Source organism: Morone saxatilis, unplaced genomic scaffold, assembly GCF_004916995.1.
Source record: "Morone saxatilis isolate NCDOM2014 unplaced genomic scaffold, NCSU_SB_2.0 Contig10, whole genome shotgun sequence".
NCBI lineage: Eukaryota > Metazoa > Chordata > Actinopteri > Moronidae > Morone > Morone saxatilis.
This window is the reverse complement of record NW_023339652.1, coordinates 19575701-19591281: the sequence shown is the minus strand read 5'-3', so window position 1 is coordinate 19591281 and position 15581 is coordinate 19575701. Positions and strand designations below refer to the sequence as shown.

The following is a 15581-nucleotide window of genomic DNA, read 5'->3' as shown; positions in this document are numbered from 1 at the left end:
CTTCCAGTGTTGGTCACTGGCTTGGTCCCTAATTATTTCACAACTTTTAGTGCATACCCCTTGGAAAATATACTGGTGACCTCAATGGTTGGAATGCCCATGCTTACCAGAGGTGGCGGTATTCAATAAGAAGTACGGGTACTCATGTGAACAAAAGTCTGGCACATTTCAGGCACTACGTTCAATTATATGTAAAAGTCTTGCAGTCAAGCTTTAAATTAACCCAGAATTTAGCCAAACACATACCATGCAATGATTGCCAGAGGTTCCCAATCTTTTTCAACAGATGCACAATAGTCCACATACCCCTAATTTAAGAGCATTTTTCTTAAGAAGATAAAGTCTTCAGTGATCAAACTAGGATAAATCAATAAAATCATCCAACCCTATTTGTTTCCTTGTTGGTCCAACTTCAAAAAAATATATTATTTACTGGGGACCCAACTCAAGGATCCCTGTTGGTCCTCAGACCCCAGTAAGAAAACCACTGACCTAAAGCATCTTGTTAACCACCAATTGTTGCAAATAATTATGCTTGTGTGAACTTATAATTTGTATTCTGTTTGCTCTCTTAAGTAAGAAGTTTTTTGCTGCAGCATTTCTCTTTAGACATCATGATGTGGTTTTGCTGACTAAACATTTGGACCATGCAAATGCTGTTTTGCAAAGAGTTTTGATTTGTGTCTGCATTGTAAAACTGGCTCCAACAATACAACAGAGATATGGTCTGTACTGTAAATTCAACTTCAGAAATATGCAGAAAGAATAAAGATAAAGACCACTAGGTGTCAGTATGGAACCATGAGTCACCAAACAACCTCTAGAGAACAAACAGACTGCCATTTTCTCACAAAAGACTGAAATAACATTAATTGCAGCATATAAAGCGTAGTATCAATCAAACTACTTGGCATATGAGAAACACTTTCATAGGAATACAATATATAAATGAGTCTATAGATAGCTCCCAGTGCTTCCTGCCTTTATCAAGTTGGCAAAATGATCAATCAAAATCCAGTGTTTTGTTAATGAATTGCTATACTCTCTGAATTTAAGTTGAGTCCTGTGAATAAATGAGATGCTGATGAGATCTGGTCCCTCCTGAGAGTGACTGGGTGAGAAACATCCTGCTGTTGATCTGTCATCTTCAAGCTGCAGCATCTTGTCGGGTCTCTGCAGCTGTATGTGTCCCTCATCCTTCAGACCACAGCTGGCCTGAGGCCGAAGTGAGCCGAGTGTCTGCTGAGGGCCCTGCAGCCACCAGACAGACCACCACATCAAACATGTCATGTCCCTGAGGGTTTTTCTTTCCTCATGGGTTTAAGTAGTCTTACCTGAGTTGTACTTTTATACAGGAGCACTATTTTGTAAGAAGGGGGAAATACTTATAATTGTGCTAAAATTACTGTGTCTTTTTTCTGACAGACCTACCGGTTCCAAGCATCGGCATACAGTATATAAAGATTAACAACGCGTCTCTACTTCCTTCTGAAATGTCTCAACAGCTATTGGATGGATTGCCATGAAATGTTGTTCAGACATTCATGTTCCATTAACAACTTTGGTGATCCTCTGACTTCTCATCTAGCACCATCATCAGATCAAAACTTTCATTTGTCTAGTACATTGTCACTGTAAACATGCTAATGTTAACATTTAGTATAAAAAGACTATTTCTTGGCAAACAACAGCTGGGAGCAGTGACTGTGTGCAGGTTCATGAAGTTTAATAATTATTGTGAGGTTTGGTAGGTTTGACACCATCGTGCCTATAAAAAATAATACAGATGCTACACGGAAATGCTGGGCAGATGAATAAACTTTGTTTGGCAAGAAATAATTTCAGAATACGATAATCACTGAGCTTTAGAGCTGTTGATCTGTGTATTTCTGAACTTTGGACAGAGTCAGGCTAGCTGTTTCCCCCTGCTTCCATTTGTTGTGCTAATCTGGGCTAACCACGTCCTACTGCAAGTCCAGATCTTTACTTGTAAGTGATCCTTTAAGTTTGGAAAGTCTAGTTGGACAAAATAATAGACTAGAGTTATTTCTCTACATCTTCTTGACACCACCACCAAAGCAAAGACACATACTCAGTGCTTATTTCTTCAGGCAGTCTGCAGGTAAAATCTCTACAGTATGTGGGCAGAATGACAACTTACCTCTGGGTTAATGTAGGTCTTCTTTTAAAGGTCCAGTGTGTAACATTTAGGATGATCTATGGTCAGAAATGGAATATAATATTCATAGGTATGTTTTCATTCATTCGGCCACCGTAGTTTCTCCATAGGGTGAAGCGAGGAAGTTGCAATCTACAGTGCCATCTAGGCACTAAATCCTTCACACTGGCCCTTTAAAGCTCCAGTTAGCTTGACAATGTGCACTGTTCTCCTAGACAAACACAGCTGTAGGTGCAGCCTTAAAAATCCACAGTGTATCACTGCAGAAGGCTAACCTCCTTCAATCCTCTGAATGTATTATCTAAAAGTCAGCTCAAATTCGGGCATTAAATTTTAAATTGAATTAATGAGCAGCTCCACTAAAACTTTTAATGGTCTATCCAATCAGAGAAATGGTGTTGAGGGACCTTCATTAAATGTAAGTTAAGGGATGGCTCTACGGGGGCAAGTCAGACTCCAGGGAGCTGATAAACTAGGTGCTCCGCTCTCCCTGCTCCCTTTTCGTTTGGTCGGGTCGTCCCACTGTCAGCAGGACTACAGGCTGAGGATTAAACAGCTGGCTTCATAGGAAAGAAGACGGCAAATAAAAACGAATCAAAAAGTAGCACGAAGGTTCACCACGGTGAGGAGAATCAGAAAAGTCCCTTTCCCTAATAACTGGCATCGCTTTGATACTAATTACATTTATTTATCGGCAGATGCTTTTGTCTAAAGTGATGTACAAATGAATCCTTTTCTCATGTTTTATGGGTATAATAATATGTCGTGGCAGTATATTTTAAAATACAAAATAGTAAGGCTAAGCATCATGGAGCTGAAAAACAGATCACAGTATTCACTAAATCCGAGCTATCAGAGGTCTCAACCACTGCCTCATGTGATATATTGATTTGGTAAATATAAATCCAATAACTTCTTAATACTTTCCTTGGACGCGTCTTGGAAAGAACAATACTTATAACAAGGAAAACCTGAATGTTTTGAGGTGGCATGTGAAGTGACTTGTTCAAGTTTCTAGTGTTAAACACACACACAAAAATGTGTTTTTTCTGCAGTAGGTAACTGCTCATATTTGCTGAAACTATATCCTGACAGTAGTACATGAGACAGAAAATCTGTGAAAAGAATCCACCGAGAAAAGATAGAAACATGCTGGGTTAAAGGCTTGAAGTTGATTTCTGAGTCTCATTCACAGGGACCTAAAGTGATGGTTTTTGACACCCTGGGCATGGGACTCAACAATTTTTCTTAGCTCTGATTGGTTGTTTTTGTTCAGTCGCAGTGGATTCTTGCAAATGCCATAAGGAGCACTAGGAGGACCCAGAGGAACCTGATTTTTTTCACAGATTGTCTTGTGTACTGCTGTCAGGATATAGTGAAAGTTTCAGCAAATATGTAATAAAAAATAAGAAATTAAAATAAAGTTATTTTATAAAAGTTACGTACTGCAGCTTTAATGCTGTGAAATGGTAACCCTTTTACAAAAAGTGCTAGTTTAGGTTAGTAAAAGATTGCAAGTTACGTTACATACCTCACATAACTTAAGTATGTTATGTAAGTTAACTTAGTAAAAGAAATGGTTTACTTTTGGTTCTTATATGGGACACCAACAGCAATCTCCTTGGTTCATATCCTGTGTTTCTGATAATTTCTCGCTCTTTATACTACATCTGACCTGACCTTGATGGCGGGTGCAACCAAGAAATTATTCTACCTACAGCATCATATTTTGAAGTGAAGGGCAGTATTTGATGACTTGGGAGAGAGAATATGACATTTCTTAGACTTTCGTAGCTTCTGTGACACAGAAACATTATATAGCTGTTTTTATTGGAGTCTCTTTGATGAGTAAACTTACTCTGACATGTAAAAACAGCAGAGTGCCCCATTAACTCATTCTCTCTAACCATTAAGAGGTGGTACTCTCTTGGGAATCCCTACGAGTACAAATACACACTATTTCACTGTATGAGATGTAACAGTTAGTGCACACTCTGTTTGGGTTCATGAGGCTAAACCGATATTCACAGAGACAGAAGTGATGAAACAAAATAACAACAGTGTTTGACTTCGCTTTTATTCAGATAGCAGCATCAGTCAGCACTGTCCTACTTAAACACTGTGGCTCCTCTCAGCCCTGCAAAGACACACAGATTCAGAGCAGAGTCAAACACACACACACATCTGCATACTGAACATACATGTACAATCAGACACACAACGGGCACACACATGAACACACACCTGAATGACCGCACTGAGCCCTTCTTCAACTTTCCTGTACAGAGAGAGAGACACAGAAAGAGAGAGCGGCTTCTAGTTTCACAACGGTGTGTACTAGCCGAACAACCAGCCTGACATCATGAACCTCATCACAGTCTAACAGAACTTTACTGTGTGGATCAGCCTCCACTGAGGTCCTGGACAGAAACCTGAGGAGACTTTCAAATGAGTTCTCAACTGGTGTATTTAAGTCCTAAAAGTGAAATTTATTTGACAAAACAATTCCAACTCAAGGTCGAGTTACTATTTTCTGTTGGCTTCTCGCAGATGGAGTTTGCTCAGTTGTCATGGAGATGAATTTATTGACCTGCACACTTTTAGAACTTCTCATGTTGACTCATTCTTGACCTTGATCCCAACTCAAGGTCCACGTTTTTTTCTGAGTTGTCACCTGTATCACACAATTTCAACACAAATCATCATGATGAGTGAGCTGCTGCAGTGGTTACCTGATCCCTGATCAGTTTAACCACTGAATGATTTATGCTGGCAAGGCGGCATGAATGAGCCTGTAAAGTTGATATAACTTTTGTCTTGTTTGTAATGCAATTCACTGTGTTTGTTCAGTGATAGCTGTTAGCTAATTAACAGGGCTGTACCGGATAGTTGAAAGCTTCATTCATAATGTTGCCGTTCAAATTCTAAATCAATATCTGAATGCTGCACAGGTCGGGAAACGTGGCGATCAGGTTACATAACTGTCACTGTCTCTGCTCTCTGCTAGTTTGTGTTTGTCTGTTTGAGGGTGGGGCTGAGCTACACACACACCACACCATGGATGTATTAAGGAGAACTGGATACAGCATTGGTGGTGAGGTGGAGCCAAAAAAGTTTGACTTCAGGGTCTAAAATTAGCCAGATCTTCAGCATATTCTGTTGCTTGCGCACCACAGACTTCTGTTGTCTGAGCCGATAACTTCTGGTTTAGCCCTCCGCTAACTTGATTGGGGATGAAATGATTTAATTGTGTGCCTCTAGTATAATATACTAGTATAATTTTTTTATGTGTTATTATACCAAATGGATAAAATTCTGATTGTTCACAGGGGTTTTGAAGCTCAAATAAATTATCCCCTGCTCCCTTCACAATGTAAGCATATGGGAACAACTCATTTTGGGCCATGATGTGATGTTGTCATTGGTCACTATATCAAAGTGGCTTCAAAGCCCGGCGATCCTTCTTGGGGCTTCACACACACAGACACACACACACACAGAGCAGTGAGAGGACACAGTGAGATGATTCGTATTTTAAGCTGCATTCACACAAAACCTTGCAACGGGGTTCCTTCCCAAAGGGTTTTGTGGAGGTGTGGCCACATTTATTTGTGCTTGAGAACATCGCTGTCAACCCATCAGAAACTAAAATTTAATTTCTCATATTTACTGCTTTCTTCTCGCCAATGCTGCTCCTCTTCTCATTCAATCTAGCTGGCTGGACCACCGCTGCTTTCATTTTCGTGCGTTAGCATTCCAGCCAACGACTAACTCATTTGATCTGATCAATTACTTAATTAAAGTGAAGATTTTGTTGGAGGTTTCTTTTTTTCTTAAATTTTTTTTTTAGGATGATGGTAATGGTTATAAAGTATGACGGCAGATATGGAAAGCTTTATTACTCAATAGAAGCTTAGAATGTAAAACATTTTGGTACAGCTCTACTAATTAAAAGGCTACTGTAAATACACTACTACCCTAATGTTGTATTTGTCAATTATGAAATAGCTGTAATCATATCTGGATTTTTACTTCATCATTACAAGCCCAGTATAATATTTCTATGATACCCCTGTCTGGACTCACAGTGAGATGACCATACTTTACCTTAATCATCATCACTATAAATCATATCACTATGATGTTGTCAAACTAGAAGCCAAGGTGAAAAAGAGTGAGAGAAAGAGAGATAACATTGTCTGCGGCTCTCTCCTGACTGTTGTTGATTTTCAGAGTTTAAACTCTCCTTCCTGTCCTCAGATCCTCCTGACACTGTGTGGAGGAGGCCCTCCCTGCTCCGCCCATCAGGACTGTAAACACACTGATAAATAATACTGATTGTTGGAAGGGAAAGTCAACAGGGAGCTCAGTGATTGGTGCTTCGCTTCAGTGTGCTGCACGGCGTGGTGGGGCGGCGGCTTCACAAACCGACGGGACTTCAGCAGGTGTTTGGGCAGACACAAAAAAAAAGCACACCGCACCAGCTGCTGTCAGATTCAGTCGTAACAAAACACTGGAAACAATCTGTAGCAGCACGCTCAGGCTGATGTGGAGATACCCTGAATATCAACCGCACGGACGACCTCCAGCCATCCTTGCACTTAACTTCCCTTGTCATACGAGGAGGAGGATTTATTCTGATCTGTATCGGCTATCAAACAAATTAAGCAGCAGCAGCTGGTCGGCTGGCTGGCTGCTCGCCTCGGTATCTGAGTGTGTGTCACTTGTCACAATGAGATTTTCAAAATCTGCGCAGACATGTTTACCGCTTTGTCTTATCTTGCCGCCTGGTGACGATTTGCATTTGAGTCGGGGTTGCGCTGTCAGTCAAACTGCTGCCGCTCTTTGTTGGCACTTGGAAGGCGTGCAAATAGGATGTAAGCCCACAATGTCTCACATCTTCAGCTCTCCTTAAGCTTTTTGCTAAACACTGTCCTGGAGGAACACATACACAGTCACCCTTTTCATCTACCTGCATGTACACACACACACACAAACATACATAATGTTACACGCAAGCCCACGACTCTGCCACTGGTCTTACAAATATGGCAAGGCATTAAAAGTCTGCTTTTCTTTGCTTGCTGTCTGTTAGATTTCAGGGCCAGAGCTCAGGCCCCCACACAGCCAGGACCTGGGCCTGGCAGTCACTCATGTCGTCGGTTACAGCTTTTACATCCTGGAAGTGATCTCCTCGTGGATGATCTCTTCTATCCACAGCAGAGGACAAAGAATGGACATAAAGACCCTTGCAGTCCCAACACTGAGGGTCAAACGTTCTAAAAAAGTCTGAGGGACTCAAGTCTCAAAGTGTCCCAATGGCCTCAGGTGGGCTGTCCCGTTTCCTGTGCCCCCCCTCCCTCCACAGCCCATGAAGCGTGTCAGTAGTTCAGGGCCGGGGGCGTGAGGGTCTGCAGTGGTGGCTAGCTGTTGTTCTCAGCTGTCATGTATTTTAGGGCGGCGAAGCCGTAGCGTCGCGACATGTTTTGCTGGAACTCCTCCTTCAGGGTTTTGAGACAGACCCGGTACTGCTTGTTGGAGCGGAACTTGGTGATGTCGAAGCTGGGCGCGTGAGGCATGTGGATCATGTAGGCGTTGGGCAGAACCACAAACTCGTACTCCTGTGGACAGAGAAGGACGGGAAGACGTTTTTTTGGTTGTTTTAAATAAGTAAGCAAAGATGGCTGTTAAGAGTTATAAAGAGGTCTGTCACCAACAAACCAAGTAGTAACAGGACAAAATAAACTATAACACCAAACTGACTGGCAGTGCCATAAATGTAAAGGGATGTGTTCTGTGACTGTGATCCCGGTGTAGCCTAATAATCAAAGAAATGTTTCCTTTAGCTCATTAGTTTGTCTCATCTTCCATCAGTTCCACCATCAAAACCGTTGACTACAATTAGCGTTCCACGCTTGTATGCCTCCGCCAACTAGTCAAGTTGCAGCTTACACCCATGTCTGTGCAGACTCATAATGTATATAATAACAATGTATGCAGTGAATGGAATGGACTTGGAAAGGATTAAATAAAAGGAATAGGTGCATTTTCTGGCTAAATGGCAGTTAGGGTTAGGAGTTAAAATGAATGAAGGATTATCATAGATGTATTGGCTGAATAGGTACACATGTACTCAAGTATGTTTCATCAACAGATGGTGTTGCACAATGCACAGCAACCTGTAGAATATGACATGCCCATTTTTTAGAATGAGGCAGGAAGTGAAAGGCAGAATGGATGATGATGGAAGATGACAGCCCGTGCTACCTAATGTTTATTCATTGGTCATCCCAGTCAAGTGTGTGTGAAATCTGGAATTCATTCTTAAATTATGGCTAAAAACCTACTTTGAGGTCACAATGACCTTTAACATTGCTGGTAAACTAAGCTAAACTAAGCTGAGCTGCGGTTTGGTGCTGGGCAGGTAATGCACAGTAGGTTTATCACAGCTTTGTCACTGAAAACAGCTGCTGCTGCTGTCAGAAACAATGAGAGCAGAGTCTGTGGATGGAGAAACCAAAACAATGATCTAAAATATGCTAAAAGCTTCGTAGAGCAGGGGGAACTGCAGACTGGGTCATTATTCTCTGTGGGTTCATCTCTACCAATGTCACCTTACACATTACATATAAAAAAGGATCCTTCTTTAATACAATAAAATACAATTCGGGGCAGCTTTACTGATAAGATTACAACTAATTTCCCATCAGTTACCTTTATTGCAGAACCAGCAGCAGAAATCAGGAACCAAGACTCTCAAGCAATCACACTTCACTTTGACAAGATTAGTGGGGCTGCTTCTATAAAGGGCTTTTTCATTATGAGTTGGCATTTCATTGAGTAGGTCATTGCAAAGACAGATATTGAGTACTTCATCCAAACCTGACCTAACACAACTTCATAGAACCTTAATAATAAAGCTTAATCATAATGAGATGCATGGATGGACTTTTTTTTTTTTTTTACAGCTGTACATTCATAATACAAATGTACTGCGCAGAACTGATTTCCTAAAATAAAAACACATGTTAAAAAAGAAAATGTTAAAATTAGACTTTTTCATGAACTGCAGACACTTGAGCACACAGTATAGACAGCAGATAGAAAGTAAAAGTTGGGTAAATGGAGGTGTTACCTGTGCATCTAGCTCCATGATGTGAGCCACCTTGTTCCAGCCGAAGCCCACGAAGCGGCGGTCGTACTCAGGACTGTCCTTCCTCACCATGACGTAGGGCTCAAAGTCAGCCTCCCACTGCACCCTGTAGGGCGTGGTGGCTGTCCGCCATTTGGCAAAGTTAGTTGGAGCATGGCCTTTAGTCCACACGTGGTACCTGGCAGGAGAGAAGGTTTGATCAAACTATTGTTAGAACGAGTGTGAGCCAATCTTTGTGAGAGACTTATAGTTTCTAAAATATTAGGTGGCAAACCTCTGTCCGTATCATAAAAAATCTAGACTCTATTTAGAGTGTTTGTTTACCTCACACTGTAAACCGAATCATTTTTGATGGGAAAAAAGTTGTGCTGTCTCTTTTTCTGTCTGTGCCATCACACTTCTAGCCGGGCAAAGAAAAGTGAGTGTGACTGAAGGAGGCGTGACTGCCTGTAAGGGCTGCACACTGGAGGAAAATAAACATCTCTCTTCTCCGGCCATACACAAGAGTCCTACTGGCATGTTGCTGCCTCAGTGGGTCGTGTAGCAGGGCCATGTTGCTTAAACAACCACAATTATGGCTATTTTTCCACTGAGATATATGTATATAATGGTTATTGACTCATCTTACCTGGAATGAAATACAGTAAAAACTATATTAAAGGGTCATTTCACCCAAAACAACACTTCCTCCGTAGGTGTGCTAGCGTTGGGGTTACAGTGCAATATAATGGCAATGGCGAGAAGATAGAAAGACGCTTTGGACTGGAAGCTTGAAGATAGTCATTCCCAGGGTCCCAAAGTGTCTGTATTTGACGCCCTGAGAATGAGACTCAACAATGGATTGTTATAAATGCATTAGCCTAGGAGTGACCAGAGGAACCGGATTTTATTAGCACAATATTTCTGTCTCGTGTTCTCTGTCAGGGATAGTGAAAGTTTTTTAGCAAATGACAAAAAGTTATTTTTATAAAAATGCAGCTTTAATAAATAAACAATTAACAGCTATAGACAGTCAACCACAAATATGACATTGTTTATGTATTTTCTTATTTTTCATGATAAAGTTCACAGTGGCATTCCCACAATTCAACTGTACACCCACAGTAGCTGTCCATCATTTTAATTGCTTATTATCTTTTTATTTGATTTTCGCGTTTTTTCTATTGCCTGCTCAGCAACTGCGAGTGAGTCTCTCTCAGAGTGCTCTTAAGGATTAAGTTGAGATCTGAGTTAATGAATGAAAAGTTAAATAAATAAATATTACTGATTTCTACCACGCACAGGGAAATGAAAAGAGTTGCTGTAGTGTTTTGTTGAATGAAAACCTGAAGGCTCTTGAACGTTGCTGGTTATAGAAAGAGAGAAGTGGATCACCTAAAGGTGAAGAGTGTGCCCATGTCCAGCTGAGAGAGCAGCTCAGCCTTGGACTTTGGGTAAGACAGACGATATCGCAGTGTCTCAAAAGCTGGAACCACCAAAGCTTTCTTGGTGTTGGCCATCTCCAGCTGCACCACTGACTTCCTAAAAACACACACAGATAAGATTAGACTACATAGAGTATAGCAACAGTATAGCATGCATGAATAATAGCTCATTATGTGAGAATGTGTTAAAAAATATGAATTGTTTTTCTAAAAGCCAGGCGCAGAGGTGGAAGGACCACTGGCAACTTAGCTGGTTTCCATCTGATTCCTTACCTGAGGTACTCATATAGGCCGTACATGGGCAGGAAGTCGATGTCTGATAGGAACATGTAGGGGGTGTTGACCTGCCGCATGGCCACATTTCGCAGTAGGTTGACTGGGTAGAACTGTCCCTCTTTGTAGACAATGTGGTAGCCGACGTTCCCGCGGCTCATCAGCACCTCAGAGCCCTGAGCGTAGCGCAGGAACTGCTGGGCCTCAGCGTCAGACAGGTACAGGGCCAGGCTGATGGGGCCTTCCCAGTGCTTACAGATGGCCTCCAACATTTGGAGCCTGCAGGCGGTGGGACACAGAGATGGGTGAACTCACAAAAATGTCTTACTATACAACACTATACATTGAAACAAAGACCCAAAAGTGAAAGAAGTGCTTTTCTGGTGAAAGATAATAACTGTCCAAAAGATAGCAACTTGTGTGAAAAAGCTACTAACTGGTCTGAACAAGATACTAACTAAAATAATGAGTTGTGTGAACAAGATACTCTGTGATAACGTGTGAACAAAATACTAACTTGTCCAAACAAAATAACTTTCTATGAACAAGATACTAAGTTGTGGGAACACAATAACTTACATTCTATGCCAGCTTTAGCTACCTGACAGTTTTAGATACACTATACTGCAGACGGATTTTGGTTTGCATTAAAAAGGTATTCAGGTTCAACAGCCAGCTTTAACCAACAGCTGTACATAAACTTTCCAATATCAAATAAACTTCTGAATACACATCCTGTGTAACGAAGTGTTCCAAGAAACCTTTGGTAAATAACAAAAATGGGCAGAGTGCCCTTTTAAGACGCGTTGATTGTGTTCTGGTGGCTGCTATCTATTCATCTGGTAGAATCTGGAAGATCTGAAACAAAGTATTGAGCCTCGTGGCTGTTTCCAACTGTTTCTGTTTCTTTGTGACACAACATAACCATTACACTTAGCCACTGCTGCCCACAGCTTTAATAGCTTTTTGTGATGATATGAAATAATGAGTTACTCAACCTTGGACTTGATATGCAAATGAGTACTGATATTTGTTTTATATTTGTTGCATTAAGGAAAGCTTGAGACTGCGTGCCTTAGCTGGAGACTTGGCTTTGCTTTGAAGAGTTGAGCTTTAATAACATTTTGGTCAGGCCTGCCTCACTCTGAATATGCAAAAGACACCTGCTGTACAGTAGGGATGCTAGAGAGACAACGAGAACTAATACATATTATTGTTTTTCCCTTTACTGAGCTAGGTATATTTCAGTATTTTAAACTCTGAAGCCTTTATGCTTTGATTTGTAAAACCAAGTTTTGTCAGTCCCCTTCCCTTCTCTTCCTCTCAGTTCCTCTGCATGCTTCCCACCTCAGTAACAATTCATTTGGTATTCTGTTTTGAAGGTGAGGTTGTTTTCCACATGTCTAACACTGTTTTGGATCTGGAATATGCCAATTCTTCCCTACACAGAGCCACCACGGGCCTCACTAAAACAGGAAAAAAGCCAGCGAGCTAGTTTATTTGTATAGGCATAAGTATGTAACATAAAAAAATGCCACACACCACATCATTTATAGCCTAAGATAATTTGCAATACCTGTCCCTAGATGAGCTTTTAAAATGTATAAAAATCAACAACAAATACATGAGACAGTACAAAAGATACAAACTTAACAATAGTTATGTACTGGATCATTAAAGACTACATGACTGACTGATTTCTCTTCAAGAACTGTTTGAGTTTATAGGATCCAGTTTGTGTTCTTTAGGTAAGGAATTTTGGGAAGGAAGGGATTTTAATCCCCAGAGGATTTACAGAATTACAGCTAAATTAAAACAAAAAGAAAACATTTGAGGGAACGATCAGTTTTACAGCAATGGTATGGGCAGGAATGTTCATCACTCTATTGTACTTTAATTAGTGCTCAGATTCTAAGGTTACTAAACAAACTAGCTCTCAGTCTCTGTTGGTTTCAAGGCTTCATTCAGCCCCTGTCACCATCCTTGAGCCAAGTGAGCAAGTACAGGAGGACATTTTCAGACTAGTAGTCGACTTAACTTTTAGTCAATGAGTCTTAGTTGACGCACTTTTAGTATAGTCGCAGAACAACAAAACAAACTCCGTTTGGGAGCTGCGCCTTGTCACCAGGACTAAAGTAATCCTACTATAGAAGCAGTTAGAGACCACTATATGTACACTAGAGAGTCTTACGATGACACTCTAGCTTTAAATCTTTCTACTTGAAGTTGCACCTCTGATTGCAACGACTGAATTAGAGCAATAAAAAAAAAAATTAAGTGCAATATCCAAATTGCAGAAGCTGTAATTTTTGGATAGAGGTAAAATGTTTAACAAAACAGCATTGTAATGAAGTACTGTAGTTTCGCAGAGATGCCCTGGCCTACAAACATGTTTGTTAGGTAGAGAACCCCCAAAAATGTCCCATCATGATGATTTTAATCGTTTTTCAGTGAAAATTAAATCTGTGAATAATTTCACAGTATCTGTCAATATAACCACAATGTGATGTTTTCACCATATCGTGCAGCCCTAGACTGAATCCCACTCGCCTACCAAGCGTGTAGGAGAAACTACGGTGGCTGTAAACTCACAAAAAGCCCTATCTAGAGTTTGATTTGCCATTCTGGGCTAGGTTAGAACCATGATAGTTCAACATGGCGGACTCCGTGAAGAGGACCCGCTCCCTCTGTAGATAACTGCTCATTCTAAGGTAGTAAACATAACCATTCTTATTTTCAGGTGATTATACACTAATGAAAACATACCTATGAATATTATATTCCATTTCTGACAATAGATCCTCCTAAATGTTATACACTGGACTTTTAATTTGTAAAATGTACTGCAAATGAGCTATTGGTGTTCTTCAGTATGCATTTACTCCAAATACAATGGTTAGATGGTTGTGGACAATGAAGTTAAGGTTGGGGTAAGGTAAACTAGTTCATATAAAGTGTTGTTTGACAGAGTCTAAAGCCGGCAGGAGTGTGTTGTTCCAAACGGCCTTACTGGGAGGTAGAACAAAAAGCCTGCTATGAAAAAGAGAGGCAACAGTTGTTCATCACTGTGCACTCCCTCTGACAGTCTCTCCTTCAAGGTATTCATAGTGTTGCACGAAGGAAATACTTAATTTTAAAAAACAAATCCTTTCTCACCTCACACACCTGGCCAATCTGTGTGTAAAGTTGGCAAGCTCATAACATGGGAATAGAAACACAGTGGATTTTTACCTCTTTAAGTAATATATGTTTCTGTTTAAGCACTTTTTCAAGCATTCCCTACCTCAATATTCTGAAGAGCTACTGAACCGGCCACAGCAAGTTACTGATGGCACAGAAAACATCAACAATAGCATATTTTCTTACTCTAAGTAAAAAATTGGCTATATGGATAAAAGGGACACAGTATCCAGTGGTACGAGTGAGGCTTTGTGTTATTTGTGCATCCCCAGGTGCATTTATGCAGAATCTACACTGGTCTTTATGCTCTCTGGCAGCTATCCTGTAAATTCAGTGTTTTCTTATTTTCTTGAATCTCGGTGTCCTCAAAGCAGAAACTAAGCCACTGTCAACCTGTGGAGATAAGGAGATAAAAACAAACACACTGTGCAGAGAAAGTAACAGCAGCTGCTGATTCTGAGGACAGACAGGATGGTAATCATATCCTGTTAAGCCTGTATGTGTAAGGTTTTTGTTTTCTTGTCAGTGTGTGTTTTGAGCGAGCCAGCATCAGCTGAGCTTGTTGCATGTTTGAATATTCTATGCCATTCATCCTGCTGTAAAATTAATTCCATGCAACTTTCAGATTTGATTACAGAAAATCAGTTATTTATTACACAAATTAACATGTATGTGCATGTTAGCTTTCATATGCATGCACATATTCTGGCCCCTTGTTCTGAGCAGTTCCACCATAGAGAGATTTCTCTTCCAAACCTCTTGCGTTTTTTTTTTTTTCCTTTTCTAGGAATTATCTCATAACCCCTCCAATTTATCTGGTGACACGTCAGTGGCGCACAACGTTTTTTCCTTCAGTAACCCTTTTCTATGATTTAGTAAACTGATGACCCCTGATTAATAGGGCTGTGTATTGGCAAGAATCTGGCGATATTTTAAGTATCACGATACACAGGTTAAGATTCTGTATATTACGATACTGAACAGTTATATCTATGACAGTAACGTCCAACATCACAGCCCTCAGTTTAACCACAAAATCAATAGTGTTTTTGAGAATCGATACAATATCACAAAACAAAATATTTCTTACACCCCTACTGATTAAGTGACATATTTTATGGATATTTAATATTATATTCAATGCATAACATGAGACCAACTGACAAACACAAACAGTAAACACAATAACTGCAGGACGATTGTATAAAATGAGAGATTTTGATGACTTTTGAGCAGATTAATTCAAACATACTTAATAGGCTTCTTATTTGACAAATTCTGTTTTTTCTTTTCATTGTTCTATTATCTATATGGTTGTTTTAACGTATATATCAACTGCAAGACAAGGCTGTTTTTAAGAGAGTAAAGGCTC

At 40.3% G+C, this 15581-nt stretch overlaps 2 protein-coding genes across 2 annotated transcripts in view; one reads left to right on the top strand and one right to left on the bottom strand.

Moving 5' to 3' along the window:
* The window catches only part of LOC118337638 (LARGE xylosyl- and glucuronyltransferase 1-like), a gene marked incomplete in the record, with an annotated part of 118997 nt that extends 111525 nt beyond the window's left edge, over window positions 1–7472 (top strand). Inside the window, 1 exon segment of the mRNA XM_035674760.1 lies at window positions 7275–7472. Within this exon segment, the coding sequence (XP_035530653.1) occupies window positions 7275–7472 (198 nt within the window).
* Window positions 4240–15581, bottom strand: part of LOC118337629 (LARGE xylosyl- and glucuronyltransferase 1-like) — a 12514-nt gene continuing 1172 nt past the window's right edge. Inside the window, exons 3-6 of the mRNA XM_035674748.1 lie at window positions 11030–11308; window positions 10707–10853; window positions 9315–9510; window positions 4240–7800 (exon numbers count right to left, since the gene is read on the bottom strand). Coding sequence (XP_035530641.1) covers window positions 7603–7800; window positions 9315–9510; window positions 10707–10853; window positions 11030–11308 — 820 coding nt within the window. The 3' untranslated portion in view covers window positions 4240–7602. The remainder of the gene's footprint in view (window positions 7801–9314; window positions 9511–10706; window positions 10854–11029; window positions 11309–15581) is intronic.